This window comes from Dinoponera quadriceps, unplaced genomic scaffold, assembly GCF_001313825.1.
Source record: "Dinoponera quadriceps isolate SergipeBrazil2010 unplaced genomic scaffold, ASM131382v1 scaffold1813, whole genome shotgun sequence".
NCBI classification, from domain to species: Eukaryota; Metazoa; Arthropoda; class Insecta; order Hymenoptera; family Formicidae; genus Dinoponera; species Dinoponera quadriceps.
Genome location: NW_014555868.1, coordinates 75,590 through 100,618, shown reverse-complemented (window position 1 = coordinate 100,618; position 25,029 = coordinate 75,590). Strand labels below are relative to the sequence as shown.

Sequence of the window (25,029 nt, the reverse complement as noted above, 5' to 3'; positions counted from 1 at the left end):
CGGCCAAACGTAAGCTCTGCTGTAACATTGTTCATCGCACATTTTCGATGTATGTTTACGCGAAACGTAATCACGCATTGTCAAACTGTAACACGCGTTACTTCCCCCGTTGATGCGGCGAGCGTTTGAAATCTTGAGAGACTCATTGCTCGACGCGATCCCACGCTCGAGTTTATATCCCTAGTGTGCGATCTTGCGAGAGAACACTCCGAATGACGTTATTCCACTTCCGGAATATTGAGATGGAAGAATTTCTCCGGGATAACGCGAGGGACGGCTCGGAGAGGTGATCAGGACTGAAATGCGTACGACTTGACTGTTTGAAATCATTTCCCGTGCATGGAGAATAATATCCTTATCCTCGCGAGCGAGGGAGAGAAGGGGGGAGAATATGTCAGTTGTATACCCGCGTTGAAAAAATACGTTGAAAAAACACAACTTGGAATTATCGTCCGTCTCGCGGGGTCGGACGGGTACAAAAAAATAATTCGCGTAATGACGGAATCATCGCACTTAATTACGTGTGACCTATCGAACGAACACACGCGAAGCGTAATTACACACGTTGACATCAAGCTGACCCGCAACGAGTTATCCATCGATCTTAACGACATGTATATCTCGAGTCTCGGTCTCTCGCCAACGGCTCGAGAGACGTCTCGCAGACGCCAGGGGGGAAAGTACTTTGCGCCAGTAAGAAGGCGATAGAGAACTCACCACGCAGCTAATTTTCGAGCTATTATTTCCTCGGGTCATCCCTGTCTGTCCAGCTGCCATCTGGGACACCATCGCGCCATCGTGAGATCGTGTGCGAATTGCCCGGAAACCAGCCGGGATTGAAATAAACCCCGCTCGCGAGCGCTCACTTGGACATTGTCCAGCAATTAATTATCGCGGAATTTGCAACGTTGCTATTTCCTAAGCTCACGTAGCCCTACACAGTAAGAAATCTTTCGTCTTTGTTAAACGCTAAAATTTTCTTGCGCTGCCCACTCTTGACTGATGTCTCAATATCAGATTAACGCACAGCTCATATGTTATTATTATGATTTACAAGTTACTTTAACCACTCCTTCGCGTATTTTTTTTTTAACTATTCTTTGCTATTCTAACATCGCGCTTTAAGTTGAAAGAATATATTTCAATGTAGAACAAAACGTGCGTTTGCGTCAAATAATTAACACTTTCGGTGTGTTAAGAAGCACCACACGACGAATGTGTTATTTTAACGCAAATTTAAAGTGGACCCTCCCGGACATATGAAAAATGTTAAAATTAACATTATTCTTTGCTGTGTAATCGTAAGTAACATCACAGCACGTATTTTCTCTCTCGTTTGGCGTACGTGTCTTACCCACATGTTATTTACAACCCGAATGAGGATATTGCGAATATCGTCGCGAGTTTACGAGTGCGGATACTACTATTCGATATTCTATCTGGTTTATCGTGTCGTCAAATGCACGAGATCGGGATAGCTTCTTTTCGCTTTTCTGCTTAAATTCCAACGGCGTCATTATAGCGACGTTCGTTTCCTGTGGAAAACTTTAGACGAGAAATTGCTCCCGAAGCATTTCCGCGCGAGCGTTCTTTCGGAAATCGCGAGGGGAACGTATCGTCCTGTTTTCCGCGGCGTCCACGGAAGTAGCTTCGACCCAAACTCTTCAGCCGTTTTCTTCCGCGTTCTTATCGACCGTCGGCGTTTATCGTCTAATCGGATCCCGTCGGGTAAGCGTATCGATTAAAAATAAAACGATGCAATGGGAGAGAAGGAGAGACAGAAAGAGATACAGAGAGAAAGAAAAAGAGAGGGAGAGGAGAAAAAGAAGGGGAGGAAAGTTGTCTCGGCCGTGGAACTCTGTTTTGTTGCCCGAGAAACGAAGCCGTATCAACTCGTACACCTTTAATCACATTTATTCAGAAGCCAGCGGCGTTTTTAATAAATGGCTAGTTCGCCGGCGGTCTCATTACGATGTTATTAGCAGATGAGATCGGTGTAACCGTTTCTCTTATTGCAATAATGAAGTTTCGTTCGCGAGCACGAATCTCGTTCGTGTGAACGCCGGCGTTATCGCGCGCCCTGAAATATGAACGTGTGTTCAGTCGCGCATCGCGACTTAATGAAGTATATTATACGCAACGACGCTTCTGTTATTACAGAAACACATAAACGCGAGGTGTTTCTCTCGGCATCCCCTGGCACGTACGCTCGCACTTTGTATGAGCCAGATAATCCTCCAGCTCTCTCTCTCTCTCTCTCTCTCTCTCTCTCTCTTCCCCTTATTCTTTACAACATTATGCAACAAATATTCGCGATCCATCCGATCGTCGCGTCGACGATGTCTTCCGTTGCGGCTTGAGTTTCCCGACCTGCGTAAAACAGCCTCCGTCCGGGAGATCAAGCTACCTTTAAACCTGAGAGGACTCATAACGCAGTTACTCGGCGAGCTCGCGTCTTCGGAAATCCAGTTTCCCCGTTGCGGTGGAAATTTAATAATGAATGCACTCTCGCGCCGATATACATTCGCGCGCGCCCCACAAAGACTCTCGGGTTCTCTCATCTCAACGCGCGTTGACGACGATGGTAACACGCCGGTGTTTTAATGAGCGAAACCGACGGGAAAAGAACCCGCTGTGTGAATGTCAACTTGCATCACGGCGGTGTGTCGGTCCGCGCCGCGTTAAACGCGCGAATAACTCGATTCAACGCGGCAGCTCGACGATGGGCTTTTTATGAGGCTCGGAATTTGTAAGAGCCGCATCATAGTATATTACGGGGCTCTAATGCGACGGGTGTGATGGTATCCATTAGTTTAATGTATTTCCGAAGCGGGACAGATGGATGACCGACGACGATGATCAATGAAATCTCGACGCGCCGTTATTTCACACACGGTCGTCGGGAAAGCGGTAAAAAAAAGCATGAAAAAGCACAGGTGTAACAGATGTGTGTTCACTGCTAATAGAGAAGTTACGTCAAAGCTGACGTATACAAAATCTGACCAGATACAGCAAATCAACGTACCCATGTTTCTCGGCTGTGAAGTACCGAACTTTATCGGACAAAACGTGTGAACTTTGCACAGTAGTTGCAGCCAAAGTGGGACTTTGCGCTTGCAAATGTGTTAGGTTGTGTTAAATAACGTCGTTTGATTTTTCGTTGCGCTGAAGTCGCCGCTGAGGTATCTTCTTGTGAAGAGTAAAGCAACAGTGGAAAGTAATTTATTCGACATTGCTATCTTATAGTGCGAGTTCGGAGCTGTTCGAATTACTTCGGATCTTGTTCCAATCTCTATCCTCTGTCACTGAGTCACGTGAGAATAAAGTTAAGATTAGGTTGTCCTGTAAACCGACATACCTGACTGGTTGACTGGTTTTTCAGCCGATATACCTGAATCTCTTGAAATATTTCACAGAATATAGCAGAAGCTGCGGGTGACTGAATTTCCCCTGTTTCTCTCGTTTGTTTATTTAAAAATCGATCGGAAAGAGAAAGTCAGGGGTCCCTCTTTCCACGTAACAAAAATATGTATGATTTAAAGATAACATGTGAGAATATGTACATAGAAAAAAGTGCTAGATTCAAATAAATAATTAGTACTCGTTGGCAAGTTTTTAATTTAACACTTTTTTTTCTATATAATAAACATACAAAATATTGCAATAATTTCAATACTTTTATTTTCTTGCTAATTTCTTATAAGTATTATGAATATATCGATTTTGCGGCCTTTCTAGAATCGTCAATCCTCGAAAATCTTGAAAATAAGTTATTTGCAAGTAAATATATAATAATATTCACAAGACTGTCATATATTTTGACAGAGAAGTGTTGCTGGTTCGCATCCGTGCGCATAAATTATTTAATTTTACTTTAGCAGGCCTCCGGAATCTGAAAACGATTTGGTGCGTCGGTTTTTATGTGTTCCTCTTCCAGTGAAAATCTGTAATACACGTAACATGAACTACAGATTTTCAATAGTGGCAATAGTGAATATACGAGCACGACCAGTGACAGCAATTAATGGTTTAGTTACGGCAGAGTAACACCGTTACGCGATCGTTCTTTCTCGGCGACGACGAGGATGGCGATGGTGGTGGTTCAAGTATATAAGTCTATACCTAAATTAGTTTCCGTCGGGTTTCGCCACTGGCCGGGGTAAGAGCCATGGGTATAAGTATTACTTGGTCAACTTCGGCACTTTCGGCGTACGTCATATATAAGTAACTTAGATTACATAATACCGGCGGAACATGCTCAGCGCGCGCTCGTGCGGTTTTTTGCGCGCGGATTTTGCGACATGAGAAGAGCGCGCGTGCACGGCGGAAATAAAAATGTAAATTAATATAGAAACGAGATATGGATTTCGTTGCGCGCGCACTAAATGCATACATTTCGTTGCCATCGCGGATTCGTGCATTATTCAAGCGAAACGCAATAATTCACGTACGTACGCTCTGCTCTCGTCTGTTTGCTTATCCGCTTACGGTGAATAATTTCATAACCTCCCGTCGCGCCGTCGCGTCGGCACATGNTCTCTCTCTCTCTCTCTCTCTCTCTCTCTCTCTCTCTCTCTCTTTCTCTCTCTTTCTCTCTCTCTCTCTCTCTCGGTGTTGGAAGGTGTTTTCGAAAAGTGATAGCGACCCGCAAAATTATTGCTCGGAAATATGCGTATTTACGTATTATTGCTCGCACGCGACAAAGCGAGGCGAGATGGATATGATTAATTTTCAACGAATTTCCGCCCATTAAGTTTATTGTGCACGTGGCTCGCGTGCTATGTATGCGCGCGCGCGCGCGTACGTGAAGTAATTTCGTCGCGAGAAAATTACTTTCGAAATCGCGCGTATGTGTGTGCCGGCCAATCCCTTGTGGAAAATAAAAAAAGGGAAGAGAAGATATATCCTTGGCCAATTTTTACGATGTCGCGTGAAACCCGCGACGTTCGAGTGGGCGTCGCCCTTTAATATCAGAATTAGACGGAGGAAGAACGTGTCGTCGCTTGCTGACACGTCGATTAACGTCGGGAGTTATTTTATGTCGCGCATCTGGTAGCTTCCTTCCGATGGTGAAATCGCACGATACCGGCCGTTAGACACGATAGTGACGATGCGTAAATCGAGTCGATGTGCGATTCACCGTAACGTTAACTTGAGATACTTCCGCTTTCGGTGCTCTTCGGTTATCTCGGTTGTGTACACCGTGAAAGAAAAGAATGCTGCTTATGCAAGTAGCGAATATTTGCTGAGAAGTAATTATTTTACTTGGATCAAGTAAACATCACTTGAATGTAGCACATTTTTCTCTCACCGTGCTGCGTCCAAGTAACATTTACCTAATCCGAGTAAAATAATAGCAAAAATGTACTCGAATGCACTTTTTCCTTTAACTGCAGAGCGTACCGAAGCTCGTCATCGGAGACTCCGGTGAACCGCTCTCGGATGTAGAAATAAAAGAAAATGACTCGTATCGCAGTTGCGTTCCGCTGTATATTTCGCGAGATTAAATCCGCATTGTTCGCGTAGGCGATCATTTTTATTGAGCCAATATGCCCTTTGACGCGTTTGACGCCACGTGTCATCGAACGCGTGGGGGCGGCTGGCAGAATTCTCCCGGAGCGGATATTCGATCGAAACTATTAATTCCCCCCGATATACCGTTTTCCGGTCGATTCCGGCGAAATATTTTCGCGAAATACGCGGCCGAGTTTCGCGGTAACGTAATACACAAGTAACGGAAATAATAATACGAGGCAACGAACGAGCGGAGCGGGAAGTAACGAAATCAAGTCCCGTCGAACACCTGCAAAATTGGATATTCGCGTATTGAAGCGACCGATAAGGACTCTCTGATGTGTGAGGGCTCTCTCCGCTGCGGTTTGTTTTAAATAAACGTGACGACACCGGCGCGCAGCCTCTGACAACGCGAACAATGCCGTTTGATTAACTGCAGGCCGCGTTAGCATAATTGCGTTTTAATCTGGATTCGTATCTGCGAGCCGCGTGACCGAACCGACGATGGCGGCGTTCTAATAATTCCGATCCGACGTCATCGAATTATATTATATTTTAACCTGACTCGCGCGTACGATTCGACGCCTTTCGTCGATGCGATCTCTGATATCATAGCGAGAACTGAAACCGACTTGATTTCGGTAGATTTACACAAACACATCAAAATTTTTTCCTTCAATCTCGTCCGAATTATACTCATCCCTCTCTTTCTCTCTCTCTCTGACTGCTATGCGCTTCATACTTCTCCGATCACCGAAGAATTACGCTTTCCGTATGAACTGCACGTAAACCATCGGATCGCGGACATTGCTATCAAAGCCGAGCAATTAATCCGCCAACTAATTGACAGCGATACATATCGATCGTTCGACCGGATGATTGTTACTATAGAGATGTTCGTGTTTGTTTCCCGGCTTCTGATCGGCTACCCCGCGCTGTACTAATTAGAACTATCTTTCTCTCTCTCCCTCCCTCGCTCAGAAACACTTCAACTTGCGATTAGCATAATAGGACCGCGCACCGTAACGCGATCGATCGGCTATGAGACTAATTCGCAGCCGGCTACAGGCAGCCGCTGCCCGCCGATCGATAGGCCTCGGCCAGTAAACCGCGGTTTTACTGCAGCGGCACGGCCCTTACTTTGTAGCCTGACGAATTAGTGTTATTATGATCACGTTTGAGAATATCACGGCGGTTTTGCGGCGTTTCACGCGCGGCGCATTTGATAATTACGTTGCGTCGCAGAAGCGAGTTTTGGCATACCCGCGCCGCGTATAAACGTGAGACCGCTCGTCGAAACCCGAGCGAAAAGCTCAGCTTCCATCTGCCTGATATCGAACCTGCAACGTTTATACACACGTGTCCGTCGCTAAGTGTCGCTCATCCGTCATATACTTGTAATTTAGGTCAATGCACGCAGAGGAGGAATTAGCCCGCCCGTATAATACAACTGGAATTTAATCACCAGACCTCATCTTTAGGGAGCTGATACCACTTTTCCGTGCGTGAACGAAGAATTGTTCTATCGTTTTGCAAATAATTTCGAAAATTGGAATTATTAATTATTGGGAACGGCCATGTGGAGAGGCTTCTTTAATTAATAACAAAATTCAATAAAAATATAATTAATAAGCAGAATTAACGATCTCAAAAATCTGCGTGGTTATTTGCGAAATCGTAAATGGTTTTCTGTTCAGAATAACTTACACGGAAAAGAAAGTTTCTCTAGGACAGTGAATTGTTTGTTAATTTCGTATGGTTTGCAAAGTAATACAAGATAAATGCACGCAGAGGGTAAATTGCAAAGTAATACCTTTTGTCCAGACTGACCTGAACTACAAGTATATGACGAATGAGAGGCTTAGCGATAAATATTTCGTATAACGGTAGAACGAACACAATGAAATATCGAATGAATGAACAATTAAAAATACACGCGAAATCGTGGAATGTGCTTCGTACGCGCGACAAAAAAGACACGCAGGTGTCGTTATAACTTGCATTGTTATTATCTTATCTAGATTTCTATCTTGCGCAAGATTGTTCTCCCCACGGCTGGACTTTATGCCGAGGACATAAAAGGGTGAGGCTGAGGTTATTCTTAAGTTGATTATAACTTTCGTGCTTTGTCGCGCGTGCGCGGCAGGAAGATAAAATTCCCCCGCGGTATGAAAACTGCAGCGAAAGGACTTTCACTCGAAAGAAACGCTTCGGGCACTTTGGAAAACTGCTGTTCGTTTTACGATTGTCGCCGTGGCGTTCCTTAATGTCTGGCAGATAAGAATGACACTGCGCTGACATCGCGCCGCCGCTTCGTTCGACAGCGTGCAATTGAATTTCCGCCGAGGTGGAAATCTCGGCTTTCGAATTGTCAAGGGGCCGAGAGATTTGCGTCGTACGATTTTTAACGCGTGTACACCCACGCGCGACGCCTGTCGCAATCGCTGACAGTGATTGAGCCGTACGTTATATCATTCGTTTTAATTTTTTCCCTCTCCTTTTGGAATTGCAGTTGCATCTCCGCCGGACAGACGAGTCACGAGGGACGATATCGGAGTGGCCTCGGCCGGTGTAGCGGCGAACGCGAACGAAGCTACCGGCTGCAGCAGCGGCGCGGCGACCTCGAGGCCGCGCAATCCCTCCTCACCCGGCCGAAACGGCCAGCTCCCCAGTAAGTTTTCCAGGTATTACCTCCTGAGGTGCGCCTCAACAGTCGGACTTTACCGTACGTGTCTGTCCGTGCGTTAAGTTTACCGACCAGATTCGCGCGCGCACGATTCCCCTCTTCGCGAAACGCATCGAAATCCCCGCGTAGAAAATCTCCCGCTGGTCTAACTGGGATCCCAGTTTGATTTCTCAAAATAATGACGGTTGGGAATCTGTGCTAGTATCAATTTAGTATTCGGATACTTGGGTAATACAGCTACTAAATATATATATAGGTATTAAATATATATGATATATTCAAGTCACTAAAAATCATGTGAAATATTCGCGAATGCTGCACTGAGAAACATTTTTTACTGACAAAGTTTTACTGACAAGGAAAATTGTTAGTTACCATGAGGACAGCAGAAAGATTTTTTCAGAGGATTAATTGCTAAATATTTGCTGGATGTATAGACGGCAAAATCATTTGGTTTTACCGGCTAAATTTTGTCGCTGTCGTAACAACGTTTCGTTACAACAGCAAAATTATATTTTCGTGTGACAAATCTTTCTGCTCTCGCTGCGGTAACTGATAATTTGCTCTGCCTGCAAAAGATTTTCCCCCCAGTGTGTATAAACATACAATAAGGCGCCAATTTTATTCTATGACCTCTACAATTGTAACGTAATCCCACACCTAATTCTCATTCAATCATAGTTACAACCTATTCTTATTAACCATAGTTATCGTTAATTTAATATACGTTTGTATGACTGAAAAACTGGGACTTGACTCGCGTTAATGATTTAACCATTGACGCGCAGTTCCCCATTGCAATCGCATTAATCGTCAATCAATTACGCTCATTGTGTTTCAGAACAGGGCACTTTGACGATAGTACGCCGAAGCTCCGGCAAAAGCAAAAGCATCGCCGCTGCGGGGAGCTTCGAAAGTTCCCCACCGCCGCACAATCCCGACGCGAGCTATTTATCGAGCCAATCCGTCGATCTCGAAGAGATCCTCGATAATGTCGATCTCACGACGGACTCGCTCCCTGCCGTTGACACCCCCGATGCGTGCGACAAGGCCGCCCTCAGGTATTATATCGCTCAGGTGTTTAACGGCTGTTGTGAATGCGACATTTCGGAGGCACGACCGAAAGTGCTCTCCGTAGTAGCGTAATAGCTGAAATAGTTTAAAATAAGATCTTAAAGAGACTTGAGTGAAATCTACCATAATAAGGTCGAAATAAGATCAAATTAACTAACTTTGATTTGGGTTCACACAAATAGTGTTCAAGTGGAAAATTGAAAAAAAAAAAACTGGAAGTCTTTGAAGAAGAATTTGAATTTTTTTATAAATTGATAGCGTAACAAGATATGGTCTAGTCAGATGTATCAAGATAGGGCCTAATTAGATTTACAAATCTGGCCCTAATTTGTACGAGCATTACATTTCTATCATTTCTGGGACTTAAGTGGGCTTGCTTTACAGGACGTAGACACGAGTGGGAAAATTGTGTAGGAAATTGTGTAGGAATTGCGTAAAGCTTTTTCAGCCCCCGTTTTTAATTTCCACCCGGGAATACTTAACGCGCGCTTGTCACTACACTCGTTGAATAATTACGGGCGAGACTTTCAGTAGGATCAAACAGGACCTTTGTCGGACGATGTTCGCTGTCGTGCTGGTGGCGCGATTACGCTCCGCAAATTGTGTATCAGTTCGATATTATCGGCATGCAGCAAATAATGATCCGTAATTATTAACCGTCCCGATTAAATTCATCAAGTGCAATTTGCAATTTACATATCGTTTGTACATTAATCACATGATCTCTCTGTAATGCGCGGCGTTTCGTTTACCTTCGTGATGAATATTTTATTGAACGCGCGCCGTTAGAGTCCCTCTCCCCCTCTCTCTCTCTCTTCCTCTCTCTCTCTCTCTCTCTCTGTCTTCCTCCCTCTCTCTCACCCCCTTCCTTCTCGCGCGCGCGCGCGCGACGATTGAATATACGATCCTTTGAGCCTCGGAGGGTTAAGCAGAATTGCGTTAGCAATCTCGACTTGTCGCGCAATTATCGGAAAGCGATCGAACGTCTAGTTTAGAAGGCAGATTATTGGCGTGGCAGGAGGTAACTCTGGGATAACTCTTTTGCAGACTGAGGTGTTTATTGAGGCAACTGCAACATGGGGAGATATCCGCCGAACTGCTCCAACGAAACCTGCACTACGCAGCACGCGTACTCGAAGCCGTTTTCATCGACGAAACTAAGTAAGTTTCTTTCCGATACGACGATCTCGTCTCACTCTCTCTCTCTTTCAATCTCTGCCTTACATCTCTCTCTCTCTCTCTCTCTCTCTCTCTTTCTATCTATCTATCTATCTATCTCTCTATCTATCTCTCTTTTACGAACGGTAAAGCAATGGTCTATACTAATTGTTACTAGAGACTCTCTAACTACCTCGAATACTGCTCCTTATCATGCCGAAATTTTCAGGCACCACCGACACACGCAATCGCCTCCTGAAGAGGCTAAAGGTTCGCGATAAAATAACAACTACTTCTCTTTTGTAGGCACTGTCGATATCGATAATTGTCGCACGCGACAAGGACGAGATCGACTCGAACGCGGGTGTCGCGACGGTGGTGCTGTGTAATTCGCTGATGCGTCGCAAAGCACTTGTGTTGCGAGTCGATCGGAGACACGTGTCTCACGTACGTGAACGAGCGAGTATCGCACACGAGCGACGAGGAAAAATATCTCTCGTGTATCTCGACGGTACGCACACGATCGTCCGACGTGATTTTCGCGCTTGATTCGGTTCAGTTATTAATTCTCGGCCGGTCTATCTCGCGTCCGGGGTCGGCCGGTGGTGACTTTTCAAGCGGTTTGTCGGCCGCTCAAATTCGAAACGCGGCCCGGTTGCGTAATAAGAGACCCTCGTCCTCGCGATGCGTCGTGCCGGATGAAACTCACAACCCCTGTCCAATTACTCGGCGATCAAAGAGACGGGACAAAAGGCCGCCGTTTGCCTGGATCGAGCGCGGGGCGAGATCAATCGGCCGGGATAAACGTATGTTTATACGCGACAGTAGCAGCAACGAGAGCGTCGATGTTTCCCCCATTGAATGTTTATGACGTTGCAACGTTAACGAGAGAGAACTCCCTCGAGCGGGGAATCGCTCCTGTGGATTCGCCGGAGCGAGCTCGACATCGACGCCTCTTTAGCTCAGTGGTAGAGCACTGGTCTCGTAAACCAGGGGTCGTGAGTTCAATCCTCACAGGAGGCAGGGTGAATTTTTCTTTTTCGCGCCGTTCACCGCGCGCCCTCCGTTATCCGAGCTCCCGTTTGACGCGAACTTACGATCACGTTCCGATCGAGATGGTAATTTAATTATCGCGCGCGCCATCGCCGACAAGTTCACCAACGCCTCCCCGACACCGTCTCGCGTTAATTACGCGTCTTACCGTGTGAGAACGATGTACCTCGCCGAATATGATCCCTCGCGATTCGGCAGAACTGCACTCCCGGGGCGTGTCTCTCGCGCACTTCCGCGTGTACACGGCTCGTAACGGAAGGAAAGCTCCTTTTTTATTTCATTTATTTTTTTTCACCATCCCATCTCGCGATATTTATTCCTCTTTTATCCGCGATCAGTCATTTTCATGCGCGCGTCACACCGAGCGCGCAGTGAAAATTGCAGCACGCGGCCGGCCACTCGTGTACATCTTCATCCCGAGCTTCCCCACCCCCCTGAGCTTGATCGCTTGATTCTCCCTCCTTCTGATATTTTCTTTCTTCTTCACACTCGCGCACCTGCGACTGCAATAATTGCATCGACGGGAAAACACGATATCACCTCCCCTGTGCGCTTCTCTCACCGCAACCCCTCGTCCTCCTTTAAACGATGCCATTGATTTTCGGCTGGCCGTCGAGAACACTGTGCAGCCGTGAAGACGCACGACGCATCGAATACATCTCCCCCTCCTCTTTCTTTCTTTCCGCTCACCGTTCGTTTCATTAGATCTCTAAGCAACGTAATGCACCACCGCTATTAGCGAGAGAGGAGACCCGTCGCATTAAAGCGCGAGGGATTAGCGTTGTATCGCAGCCGTGATTATCGGGAAACGCAAAGCGGGAAAAAACGACGACGGGAAAAGAAAGAAAGCGAAAAAAAAAAAGACGAAAGAAGAGAGAAAAAAGAAAAAGAAACCTATAATCTTGTATTGTCCTGATCTTTTTTTCACACATGAACTAACAAGCACTACCGCAGGGTGAGTTCAAGCGGGAATGAGTGCGCTCGGTCATCACGTAGGGGGGCGGGCCTGACGTCTTCATCCCTAAGCGGCGACCCGGACGGACCACAGGGCCACGCGGTGGTAACCCAGAAACGGAAGCTTCGCACCCCCGTATGGGCAAGGTTGCGAAACATTCACATTTCCGACCCCCGTTACGACCCCCGTTCGTTCCCAAAAGTGTACCCCTTCTTTGATTCCCCCCTCCCTCCCTGCGAATTTGACCCCATTCCTCCCTCCCTCCCCTTCCAACCAACCGGCCCCAAACTCTCCTGTTTTCATCCCCCACCCCCTATAATGAAATCCTACCGATTCTCCGCCGTCCGTATCCGTGCCGTCGACGCTCTTTGTCGTCCTCTTTGCCGAACGATAGGTTCGCGTTCGCGTTGTCTCGAAAATCGAGAACGACCGTTGCTGACAGCGGCGGCGAGCGACAGGCTTGGATTTTGGAGTTTCGATGCATGCATGCCCGCGGTGTGTCGGTGTATGAGAAAACAGACGAGTGTTTCGTTTCTCACGGAGGAAAGCGGCGAAACGAGCGCGCTTCCCTTGCTCGTCCGCGCGTCTCAGACGTATACGTCGGTTGTTCGACCGGGATATTTTATTCCCCGTCCCCTTCGATCGCTCGGTGGCGCCGTCGCTTGCGAATCGACGGCGATTCCGCGTCCACCGATTATCCGATACGTGTGAAATTTATCCGTTACTCGGCAGGAGCGCGCGACGTACCGAGTCGTCGAGTAATTAAAAATATCGGCGAATGTCGTTAAATGTCAGGATGCCGCTGTCGACACCTGGCAAGGGTTGCTTGACGACCCTGCGAGAGGATCGGGAAATTTGCCGTGATTTAGTAATTAGGGGAACTCGGGAGGTAATTATAAGGGGGGGGGGGGAGCGTCGACCAAGCAGCCGCCGATTATTATTCGAGTCCTCGGTCGTCGGTAAGCGACGATTTCGGAGTGAGGGGTTACACGTAACGATCCGCGACCGATAGAATTGCGAAGCGGGAATTTCTGATTTCGAGCGGAAGTTGGACGCGATTCGCAATACAATCCGTTATATTTGCTTTCCCCTATTTTATTTCACGCGCAATATCCAGTATTTTATGCGACGTTTTATTATTTGCTCTCCACCGGCCGTTTCTCGGTGATTCGTTCGACCGCTAAATGTCAAGCTGCCAATACTCATCACCGGCGCGAATTTTGCGCGCGACTGACAGCCAATCAGCTCGGCGGAAAAGCGACAACAATACTTGCCAGATATTTCGTCCCTTTTACATGCGGTGATAAAAAATGTAATTAAAATCGCCACCGTCGAGCCTACGAGCTTTCCGATATATCAAACGAATCGTGTCCCATAGTCTGTAAAATATCGACGGGCTGAATTTGATATTTTCCATTCCGCCCTCTCCGGGCGGGTATCTTATCCTCCTGAAATGCCTGTGCTATCCAAATTGTCGCTCTCCTCCGTAAAGCGCGACGGTCGTATAGGCTGATAGAATGGGAACGACTAAACGTTACGTTATCTTCTAGTCGATACATATTACTTTTAGCTGCCTCGTATATATTGTCCACCTAGTCTAGTTTGTCCGTACAGAAACCGATGAGTATTACATAACCGTAGTAGCTGTCGTGCGTTCTCTGATAAGCCTGTCTGACGCAAGTAGTAGTTGGAGAATTCAAATCGCTCCGTCCGATGTTCTGTCGTTGTGCATTCTTACTGATGTAGACGCCACGTAGAATACACCCATGTACAGATTCATTTCGCGGGATACGCGCGAAATCCGACCGGGCGGAATTCGAGCCACGTGATGTAGTGAGACGGGAAACACGTTAGCCACCCTGTCTATCGATTCGTTTAATTTCATTTCCGCGCCCCGACCGCAGATCGACCTAGTTGAATCTAATCGGGACGAGAAATAATAAGAGGAACGCCGCGAAGGATGAAACGACACTTGCGGACACAGCATGGGAACGTTACATACTCTTGCCTGCCTGTACTCTCGCCTCCCCCCCTTCCCCTGTTCTAGCCTACTTTTAGACTCTTTCTAGGTGTAACCTGCTCTCTCTCTCTCTCTCTCTCTCTCTCTTTTTGTCTCTCTCTCTCTCAATTTGCCGGACATGTCTGCCTGCCGCATCGTTCTAACGACCAATCGACAAACCGTTTTCCTATCGGCTCGCCCGCACTGTTCTTGCCCGAGATGGGTGCATGTACACGTAGGACGTTTATCGCCGGATCGTCCTCTCATAGCGCAAACATCCCCTGCGGATCTGTGCGGGGCGCCGTGGTGCGTGGGAGCGACTCGGGGGTGAGGATCACAGCGGGGAAAGCCGAGCGGAAGCTGGTGGTGAACCGCGTCGTTGGTTTCGCGGCCTGCGAGAAAGCGAGCGAAGAAAATGAGGGATGTCCTTATTTTTTTGTCGAGTCGTCCCACGCAGCGGGCGTGCAGCAGGGATGTTTGCCGCGTAGCGAGACGCTTGGATCGATGTGAAACCTTTAATGTGATATATGTTTCCTTCGTGTTTCACGTTATAGAGACGCCGAGCGTGTGGAGTCAGCCGCTACGTGTCGTCCGGGTGTACGTCGTAGGTTCGTTTCTCCCAAAAGTTTTCACTTCCTCGCCGCGATCCGTAGAATGCGCGGATCACTCTCTCATTTGCACCTTCGAGCTTCGTGCATCGCCACGCGTCTGCTCGCGCTTTGCATGACAGGACGTAACTCGCTCGCGTGCTGAGCGCGAGGAGAACGCGCCCCAGGACACTCGATACGTTCTTTCAGTCGCGAGCATCGCGTGCTACCAACGGCTGTTTTAGCGGCACGCATGAAAAACAAGAAATACATCCTGCAACTCGAGTAAATGTTACTTGTTTCAAGTAACGTTTCACGAATTTATGTATCCGCAAAATACGTAAGATTCGTCGTGAACAAAGATGTAAGTTCGTCATAAGCATGAAATTTGTTTAAAATATATCCTGAATCCTGGTTAGTCAGTCAAAAATATTAAATATTGAAAGAAACTTCGGTTTGTACTTAATCAAATTAACTGACTTTAACTTCTTCGATAAAGTTTATAATTAATCTTGAGAGGAAATACATTCTTCTTCTTTTGAGTACGTGATAGCAAGCTTAGATAAAATTTGTGATAAGTATATTTTAAGATTCTTTTATCAAATATATTTGTTGTTGAAAATAATTTACTTGAAAGAGGGAAAGTAAACTGAGCAATCGCTTGACATTGAGGTCTAAAACGGATAAATTTTCGGCTAAAATTGACCGTCTAATTTGTACTAAATTTTCGTGGAAAACCGATAATGAGCACCGAACATGTTCGCCATTTTCCGGCGCATTTAAAAGTGCAATTATGCGACAAGAGAGGAAAAACAGATAATATAAGCGTGTCGCATTAGAATTTTGCCATTAATTTTCTCATTAACCTTCACGTTACGTCTATGTCGCAATGATAGAGAGAAAGCACTAAAATTGACATAAGTATGGCAAAATGACATACCTAAAGTTTAAAATAACTAGAAAGAAAAAATTAGAATATTCCTTTCCACATAATAAAATAAATATATGAAATTAAAAATAATCTATGAAAAGTATATATAATAAATGTACAAAATAATGTAATGTAATTTCTATGCTTTTGTTTTATTTTTTGATAATTTCCTATAGATGTCATCGATATGTCGGTTTGGGGGCCCAGTTTCCAGTATTGTTAATCCTCAAACATCTTAAAAAAGTTTATTAAAGTGTTAAGTTGTTTGTAAGTAAACATAATAATTTTCATAAGACTATCATATATTTTAACAAAGAAGCGTTGCTGATTTGCAATTATGCACATAATTATATTATCGTATGCGCATTATAATTAACTCATTAATTAATCTCAATATCGATATAATTTTACGCTCTTAATAGGACTTTAAAGCCTAAAAGCGAAATAGTACGTCGGTTCTGGTGCTTTTTCTCTACTATTTCGCGAGTAAACGTTTCCGAGGAATTTCCTACGGAATCCTACGCGCGATTCAAGCAGTCTTTCCGCCCGTGAAGTTCGCTCGGCGCAATTATTACAAATTGCGCCAATGGGGAGAGGAAGAGCCGTGGTATTATCATAAAATCCGGGACTGAGAAAATACGCACGATGTTTCCTGATGACGCGGCGATGTGGCTTACGACGCGCATGAAGCTTCTTCGCGCGGCACGACTGAACTTACATCTCCCCGTCGAGATCTAATTACAACACTCACTGTAGTTTGTAGATCGCGTACGAAGTGCCTCGCATTAACTCGCTACTCTCCGTTTTCACCGAAATACGCGCGAATGTGTTATCCTTGTTGCTGATTTCTATGTCGATTAGTCTTTAGATCTCCGCTCACTCACAACATTCCCCGGCTGTTCTGTGTGGCCTGTGCATTCGAGAATCGCTGAACACACGCCGGTAATGTACTGTCTCTCAGCGAACGGAATCGATTTGTGCGACTTAGCAAGTAGCGTTAACGTTCGCGCGCTATTATTGTCGCGCCGAGATGTTGGCGCGACTCCCGAAGACCGTTTCGTAAGACGATCCGTCGCAGCTTCGCTCAATCACCGCTGCAATTTACGTATCGGACCCGGGGCCGAGGTCGGGAACGACCGCAGCGGTTCGTTCTCACGTCGTACACCCCACGTACTACCCCACTGTTTTCTCGACGCAACATTCCATCCGCCGTCCAGATCGCACATTTAATCTCGCACTGTCTCGCCGATGTGATTGGTGTGAATCCCTATTTGAATCCGTCGCCAATACTCTTTCATATATACTAAATAGAACTTTTTAGCGAGTCAATTAGAAACACATAGAATAGCATCCGCGTATTTTATTCTAGCTAATTACGTATGGAAACGTACACTGAAAACCTCATTTAATCGATTCGAACGGAATTCTCGCTCGGCAAACGAACGTTGCGATCGTGAGAGCCAGAGTTTGATTCTTCGGGATGAAAACGAAAAGCAAAGTTTAGTTCGGAGAGCGAAATTCTCGCTCTCACAACGGAAACGTTCGTTTGTCCGAACGAAGAATTCGGAGTCAACCGAATGGGCTTCTCGGTGTCATTTCGAAAACACCGCAGGACCAGTCCGTAAAATAGTCGGTCTAGGACGCGCGTGTCATTTACGAAGCCTGCGGTGGAATAAACGCTGTTTGCCTTTGAACGCGCGACGACCATCGGCGCGGCTCCTAGCGGAGAGGAGCGACCGGCGGGAATTTCACGGATAATGCGATTCGCAGTCTGCGTGAAAATCGCGAAATAACGTAGCGGCGATTACAGTCGCGGTTTCGCGTTTTCGCGACGACGGGAGCGAGCCTGAGAATAGGGCGGGTTCTTTTCGCGAGTTGCTCAGTTTCGAGGACATCGAGCGTCTCGGCTCGATACTCTCGATCGAGCGTAACGAAGGTAGGCGTTTTCACCGTGTACACGTCCGGCAACGTCCCCCGCGTCTAACGTCGCCTCCTCCTGCGATTTCCTCTAGGCGGCTGGCGGACGAAGATGACGAGCTGTCGGAGGTGCAGCCGGACGCGGTGCCGCCGGAAGTGCGTGAATGGCTGGCCTCGACTTTCACCAGGCAGCTGGCGACCACCAGGCGGAAGGCCGACGAGAAGCCGAAATTCCGCTCGGTCGCGCACGCCATCCGCGCGGGCATATTCGTCGATCGGATCTACAGGAGGGTCACGAACACCGCCCTCATGCAATTCCCGCAGGATGTCGTGAAAGTGCTCAAGGTAATATCGGGAGTGCTCGCGGGCTTCAACGGGTGATCTTTCGCCTGGCGAGGGAGCGGGTTGTATCGAGCGAACGATGATACGCGGAAGAGAATTCAGTTACGGAAAGATATTTTAGAAGAGCTTATATATAGGGGAGTAGGAGGGGGGGGGGGGCACACGCGCGTCCCTGATTATTTTAATTAACATCTCCGGGGCCTCACTTGTAGATTCTCGCTCGGGGATTTATTAGTGGCTCGACCAATTAGTCAGGTAGATGAGGGCTCCGATCGAAGGGATTATTATCAAAGCTCGAGGATCCTTCGATGCTCCTGTAGGGGGGAGGAAAAAACACTTTATGCTCAAGTTGTTCGCTTTACCGTTTCAAGACTTTAGACGACTGGTCGTTCGATGTGTTTTCCTTGAACGAGGCCGCGCTGGGCACGCCGGTGAAATACCTGGGCTACGATCTCCTCAATCGATACGGCATGATTCACAAGTTTAAAGTACCGCCCGCAGTTTTGGAGTGCTTTCTCGGGAGAGTCGAGGAGGGCTATTGCAGGCATCGGAACCCGTACCACAACAACCTTCACGCTGCCGATGTCGCGCAAACGATGCATCACATCCTCTGTCAAACGGGCTTGATGGTGAATACTTCTTAAAGATATGCTGTGTAAATGTATGGTGTCTCTGTAATATTATATTTAAGTACCACTGATAGAAACAAAGAAACGTGCAAAAAAACAGATTTAACTGTGCGCGTAATTTTGACGTGATTCGACGCAAACGTAGATTCATAATATTTCATGGGAAATATAAGTTAAATCAAGTGTTTTGTTTATCTTAAAAGCTAAACACTTCTTTTGGGCTTTATATATATCAACATTTTATTATTTCTGTAATTTTCTTTTAAATTACCATTTTAACAGCTTACCAAAATTACCGGGTATTTTACCGAATTTATCGACTAAATTATCATCAGATGGGGTCACTTTCATTTTTAATTAATTAAAATGTCAAAAATAAATATAAATGTTACATCTAAATTATAGAGTGTAGCTGTTAGATAATATAATTGAAATCTCTTCCGTGAAAATTATAAAACTTACTCCAATAAAATTTGTTTCAAACCACTCTTTAACTTAATTATGATCAATTTAGGTCTTCTTGATAATTTGAAACGATAATATAATATTGTACAGACCGCTTCTATTGTCTTTATATATATGTATATATATATATAAATTTTTTTTTTCAAACAATTATAATAAGCATGCGCTAGCATGTGGACAGCATTTGGGAACGACGAAGTGATAAAATCGCGTTTCATCGTGTCTTATGAGTCGGAAAAGGTATGAATGGCGAAACACAACGTAAATAAAAGAACGTTTTGATCCGTTAAAGGACGAGTCGTTGATTAGTCTAGCAAAAAGGAGAGATCCTCTTTCTACTCGATTTGATCGTTCCCTCGACAATCTTTTGTCCGACCGCGCATTATACGCGAGAAAAGTAAGGAGACGGAAAGATGGCCTCAGGCTGATATTACTCGTTGCAGCATTGGCTGACTGATCTCGAGATTTTCGCCACCCTCGTGGCAGCGATTATTCACGATTATGAGCACACTGGGACCACAAACAATTTCCACGTAATGTCCGGCAGCGAAACAGCACTCCTGTATAACGACCGTGCTGTGTTGGAAAATCATCACATCTCGGCCAGCTTCCGGTACGTGCAAATTCCATTTGCGATTGGCATCCATTGTCCTCCCTGACGATTTATAGTTGGCTGAAACTTTGGTAATCCAGTCTCTCAGATATTATTGCCAAGGGACATTTACTACGCTTGAAACAAATAAAAGAAACAAAGAATAATTACACGTATGAAATTAATTATATGTATAAAATAAATATTTGTAATTTTTTATAAATTCCCTCTATTTATTACTTTATGCTGTACACTTTAATAAATGCTGTTCACAATTAAGATTTGTATTTTTATGTCGCGGACCCGGGGAAGGAAAAGGGGAAATGGAATTACTCACCTTGTTTGTTTACTATTATACGTTTCAGAATACTCCGTGAAGATGACTCCAACATATTGCAGAACTTGTCGAGGGAGGAATTTCGGGAATTTCGATCGCTCGTGATCGACATGGTTCTCGCCACCGATATGAGTTTTCACTTTCAACAGTTGAAGAACATGAAGAATCTACTGAGTTTGGCGGAGCCGAGTGTGGATAAAAGCAAAGCCGTTAGTTTGGTCCTCCATTGTTGCGACATTTCCCACCCTGCTAAAAGATGGGATCTCCATCACAGGTGAAACTTTCTACTTGCGAAGAGCATTAACAAACCCCTCCTCATCCGCTCGTGGAGCTTCGACGGAACTTCGTGTATTGGAAATTAATTCGCAAATGCGCGACAGAAATTGCCTCCATGATATTTTTACGCGCTGTTTTTTTTTTTGTTTAAAACGTGATAAGAAAGATCAGTTCGGAAACTAAAATGAGAATTTGACTTTCACTTTTGTCCCTACGAGCGAGAAATACACAAATGTATACGTAACGCTTCTCGTTCCGTCGAGGCTCGATTTAATATTCAATATTTTTACTCGATACTGATTTAATTTGAATTTTAACGCTAATTCGATTATTTTCAGGTGGACGATGCAACTTTTGGAAGAGTTCTTCAGACAAGGTGACAAGGAGAGGGAACTCGGCTTGCCGTTCTCTCCTCTCTGTGACCGCAATAACACTTTGGTGGCTGAATCTCAAATAGGATTCATAGAATTCATCGTCGAGCCTAGCATGCAAGTGTGCAGCGACATGCTGGAAACCGTTCTCGCGCCGTTAAATGTCAAGGATACCGGCGAGGAGCCCAGCAACGGTGAGATTTAACAAGCTTCGAGATCGAACGATCGAACAAAGGAGGATTTGATTCGACGATTTACAATAACGACGATGTTGCAGGTTCGGGAGGGGAGGGTAGGAGATTCAAAATCAACAAACCCTGGATCCCGTGCCTCGCGGAGAACAAGAGGATCTGGAAGGAGCAAGCAGTTCGAGGTACGTCATTGCGTCGATCGAATCGATTATCCGCTTTCTAACGCTGCCGATCCCACCTTCGGCAATTTCCCAATTTTCTAATGTTTCACGATGAGCGAGAAATCTAAATTCTAATCCCTCGGCCATCTTTCGATCACGTAACTCCTCTTTCCCCCTCCGATGGGAAAGTGAAAAGTGAAATATTTTCAAATTAAAATTTGTACTCTCCAAATAGAATAGTATTAAGCTCTGGAGATCGAATGAAAAATATACAAAGGCTTATAAGAGCCGAGCGCAGGTTGTTGGTGCGAATCGATTTATATGGGAGGATAATAACAGTGTTATCGAACGCACCGACGGATTTCTCAGACATTTAAACGTACGCGGGGAGCATCCCTTCCATGTCAAACCGATCCCGTGTCTCAATTATTAATTAAATCCTTAAACCCCCAATTAATAATTAACTCTTAGCGCGTTAATCGATTCTCTAAAAAGTTGCGAAAAACTTTTATACTTTTCACGAGTTCACGTTAGAGGGGACCATTTTAACAAGTTTTCCAAAATTACCGGGTAGTGTACCGAACTGTTGCCGACTAAATTATCACTCAGATTAGGTCACTTTTATTTCTAGTCGAGATGTCAGAAATAAATATAAATGTATAAATATAAATGTCTAAATTACAGAATGTGTAGCTGTTAGGTAATACAATTGAGATTCCTTCCCTTAAAATCATAACGCGTGTTCCAGTAAAACTTGCTCCGAGCCACTCATTAATTTAATTATGATCAACTTAGTAATTCTTCTTGGTAATTTAAAACCGAAGTTCAACCGTTTACCCTCCTCCGGAGGTTGGTTTTCTCTAGCGTGAATCAGTGAAAAGTATAAATTTTCCGATTTCCGAATACATTTCCATCCCGAGGGAAAAGTGACCGAAGGATAGGAGGATCCTGTTTGCGTGCCTACCTGTGCATGCAACCACGCGTCAACGAAATGCTCCCCTTTAACGAAATCGACGAGTCGTCACGTGAAGACGCTTTTGTCCGCAGATGCGGAAGCCAAAGCACAAAAGGAGCAAGAGCAAAAAGGCAGCGGTAGCCGCGAAGACGGCGGAGGAGCGCCGGCCGAGGAATGAAAGATACAGCGGGCGATTGTGTTTTTCAAGAGTCTCTGTAATTTTAGGCTACGGGGCAGCTCGTGATCGCATCGCGGTCAGGTTTACGGACTTCATTACGCTTACGAATGAGAACCGAGCGTCATTCGGTAGTACAAATAGACGTATGTATGTATGTCGTACATATTAGACGAGCGGAAACGACGATTCAGTATGTCGAGGAAATAGTTTATTTAGATTGATACCCCTCATCTCAAAGGGGCCTGAGTCGTATACACTTTGTCCCGCTACTCCTGTGGAATATTTCGTAGACACTTTGATCTTGGCGGATTGTCTCTTTCTTCTTTTTTACGGCTCACGCGTGTTTCGTAAGATCATTCGTTCTTCTTTTTCAATTACCGCAGCGTTTCCCGAGAAGATTATCGCCGACATGTCGTGATCCAAGCCGAAACTTTGATTCTGCATGAACCATTAAAGTATCAATGTAGAGGAAGACTATTAGATAAACGAATTATTGGATAAGTCTCGTATACAGGGCGTCCCAGAATAACCGCGTGAGGAATACATCGAGATTCTTGGTACGAAGCATCTTTTCTGATATTTTAGGCTTTCGCCTAAATCTGTCTAAATTTCGTTAGAAACGTAAGTTTTCTGAGAGTCCCTCATTTTGAAGAAGTGAACTGAAACGTCGGAAATAAATTCACGAAAGACGCTAAAACTCGGGAGCTAAAATTAAATAAAGCAGCTTTTCGTTTGCTGAAATTCCGCTTGAATGGTAGCTTCTAAGTGAGAGCTACTTGAAGTTCTGAGCCTAAAGTTGGATATTGCATAAAGTATTGGTCGTAAGTATTGCATCAATCAGAAAATATGGAAAACGTGTGACAATTATTAAGTTCTTCGTTTTTTCTTCCAGAATGTTATAGTTATTACAATTATACAAATTGTTAAAAATATATAATATTTATTATTTAGCCCATAATCTGTTCATATTAATTAAGATTTTGTACATTAAAACAATAATTTCCCTACTTTCATAAGCGATACAATATTTTTGACCAGAATGAAACGTCGTTCTTTCAGTAGCATCAGTAAGAAATTTTTTCTATCAAACAAATTTTATTAAAAATAAAATAAGTAATAATATATGTTTAAGCAACACTAATAATTTTTTACTGCTGTATCAAAGTGTTGCCTTAACATTAAAGAAATATTTATAGCCTTGAAACAAGCCGATGGAATATCATTTGTATGAATTATTTATACGAATTATTTATACGAATAACTTCTATTGAAAATACCGATAGATTTAGAACTTAATCAGCTTTTATTTGAAAAGTATCGTTTGAACGGAATTTTGATAAATAAAAAGCAGCTTTAGTTGGCATCAAGAATTTCTCGATTCGTTCTGATGGTTACTGTGGGACACCCTGTATATGAACCTCAATATGAAGATACAATACGGACTATTGAAATGATAAAATGTTAAATAATTATCAAACAAATCTTTTTTTTCCTTAGATAAATCCTTTTTCAGGTCTCAACTAAACGGAGACAAGTAACAATTTGCATTAGCATCGAAAAACAACGGGGAGGGGGGAGGAAGTCTCTCAATATAATATTAATACTTTAAGATTCTCCATTAGTCCTTCAAGTTTGGCAATATTTACAGGATCAATGTAGAACCAAAATTTCGATTCAGGAATGATCGGACATTTATTGATTTCAATAGGCTTCTTAAGATTCGCTTTTACCAATCTTTCCATAAGTGAGATATCTCTTGTCCTTCAAGCATAAATCGGAAAATCTTTTTAAATCACTCCTGATGGAATAAAGTGATGTCAAGACCGGGCAAATCTCATTCTCAGTTGATATATCACGCGATCAAAAATTCGACATAGAAATAGCGTGTGAATCATCGGTGTAAAAGTAGCCTAAAATCACGAGTATCCTGCGGAAGACGCACATTTTGTAAGAAGAAAGATTAGAAGCGTCCTCGGAGCACAAGCAAACTCGGCCGAGTGATGAAATGAAGAGACTTGTTAATATTACCGGAACGTTCCCACGTCGGAAGATCATTTCAAGCCGTATTTAGTTTCTTCTAACGTCAGCCGACGTTACACGATCCGTTGCTTGAGGTCTGCCGATCTTAGCTCGTTTATACCGAGTAAAATAATCTAGTCGTATTTCGAGCGCGAAGAGCAAAATTTCAACCACCGAACCGTAGCATATCTCCAGCGACTGTAACTAAACGACAAAGTTTCTTCACCTCAAAATCCGTACGATTGAGAAGGAAAACAGTGATACAAACACCAAACTTTCAACACGAAGGATAATATTACGCGCGATTTGTAACGAATAAGTCTTTTTATGGAAGGAAAAACTATTTTTCGAAATGAGCCGGAAATTATCGACAATAATCGTCGACTCGTACTCGGATAGAAAGATCTTCAAAATTTCTCGCTCTTCCTCGCCGCATATTTGCCGATTGGCGTCGCACAAGTGAAGGAAAACAGAGAAACATTGCACAAGTTAATTGCGTTCTTAATTAAATGTTTCTCCCACATTTTTACCGCGTAAACGAAAGAAAGTTTGCGCCAACGGTTGTGGTCTGATGTTTCCGACGCGGTTTTCGTTCCGAGTCGGCTGTCTGCGACGGGCTTCTCGAAGAGCCTGGAGCTT

At 44.6% G+C, this 25,029-nt stretch overlaps 2 protein-coding genes and 1 non-coding gene across 17 annotated transcripts in view; 2 read left to right on the top strand and 1 right to left on the bottom strand.

The window, feature by feature from the left end:
- LOC106745638 (alpha-glucosidase-like) overlaps positions 1–17,950 on the bottom strand; it is a 36,360-nt gene extending 18,410 nt beyond the window's left edge. For 2 of the 4 annotated variants that reach the window (XM_014621440.1, XM_014621439.1), the window contains exon 1: positions 16,709–17,950. The gene's annotated coding sequence lies outside the window, so the exon portion shown is untranslated. The other 2 variants (XM_014621443.1, XM_014621442.1) reach the window with 2 other exon arrangements.
- The window catches only part of LOC106745637 (calcium/calmodulin-dependent 3',5'-cyclic nucleotide phosphodiesterase 1A-like), a 120,984-nt gene extending 96,746 nt beyond the window's left edge, over positions 1–24,238 (top strand). For 9 of the 12 annotated variants that reach the window (XM_014621434.1, XM_014621438.1, XM_014621433.1 and 6 more), the window contains 11 exons: positions 8,027–8,185; positions 9,042–9,261; positions 10,322–10,435; positions 12,440–12,586; positions 17,970–18,219; positions 18,588–18,845; positions 19,754–19,923; positions 20,268–20,513; positions 20,854–21,080; positions 21,164–21,259; positions 22,286–24,238. In XM_014621434.1, coding sequence (XP_014476920.1) covers positions 8,027–8,185; positions 9,042–9,261; positions 10,322–10,435; positions 12,440–12,586; positions 17,970–18,219; positions 18,588–18,845; positions 19,754–19,923; positions 20,268–20,513; positions 20,854–21,080; positions 21,164–21,259; positions 22,286–22,371 — 1,973 coding nt within the window. In that variant the 3' untranslated portion in view covers positions 22,372–24,238. Of the gene's footprint in view, positions 1–8,026; positions 8,186–9,041; positions 9,262–10,321; positions 10,436–12,439; positions 12,587–14,993; positions 15,048–17,969; positions 18,220–18,587; positions 18,846–19,753; positions 19,924–20,267; positions 20,514–20,853; positions 21,081–21,163; positions 21,260–22,285 lie in introns of all 12 variants that reach the window. The other 3 variants (XM_014621436.1, XM_014621435.1, XM_014621437.1) reach the window with 2 other exon arrangements.
- Trnat-cgu lies at positions 11,384–11,455 on the top strand. Its single transcript has one exon. It is a non-coding gene; the product is annotated as a tRNA-Thr (tRNA).
- Positions 24,239–25,029: the final 791 nt, after the last annotated feature.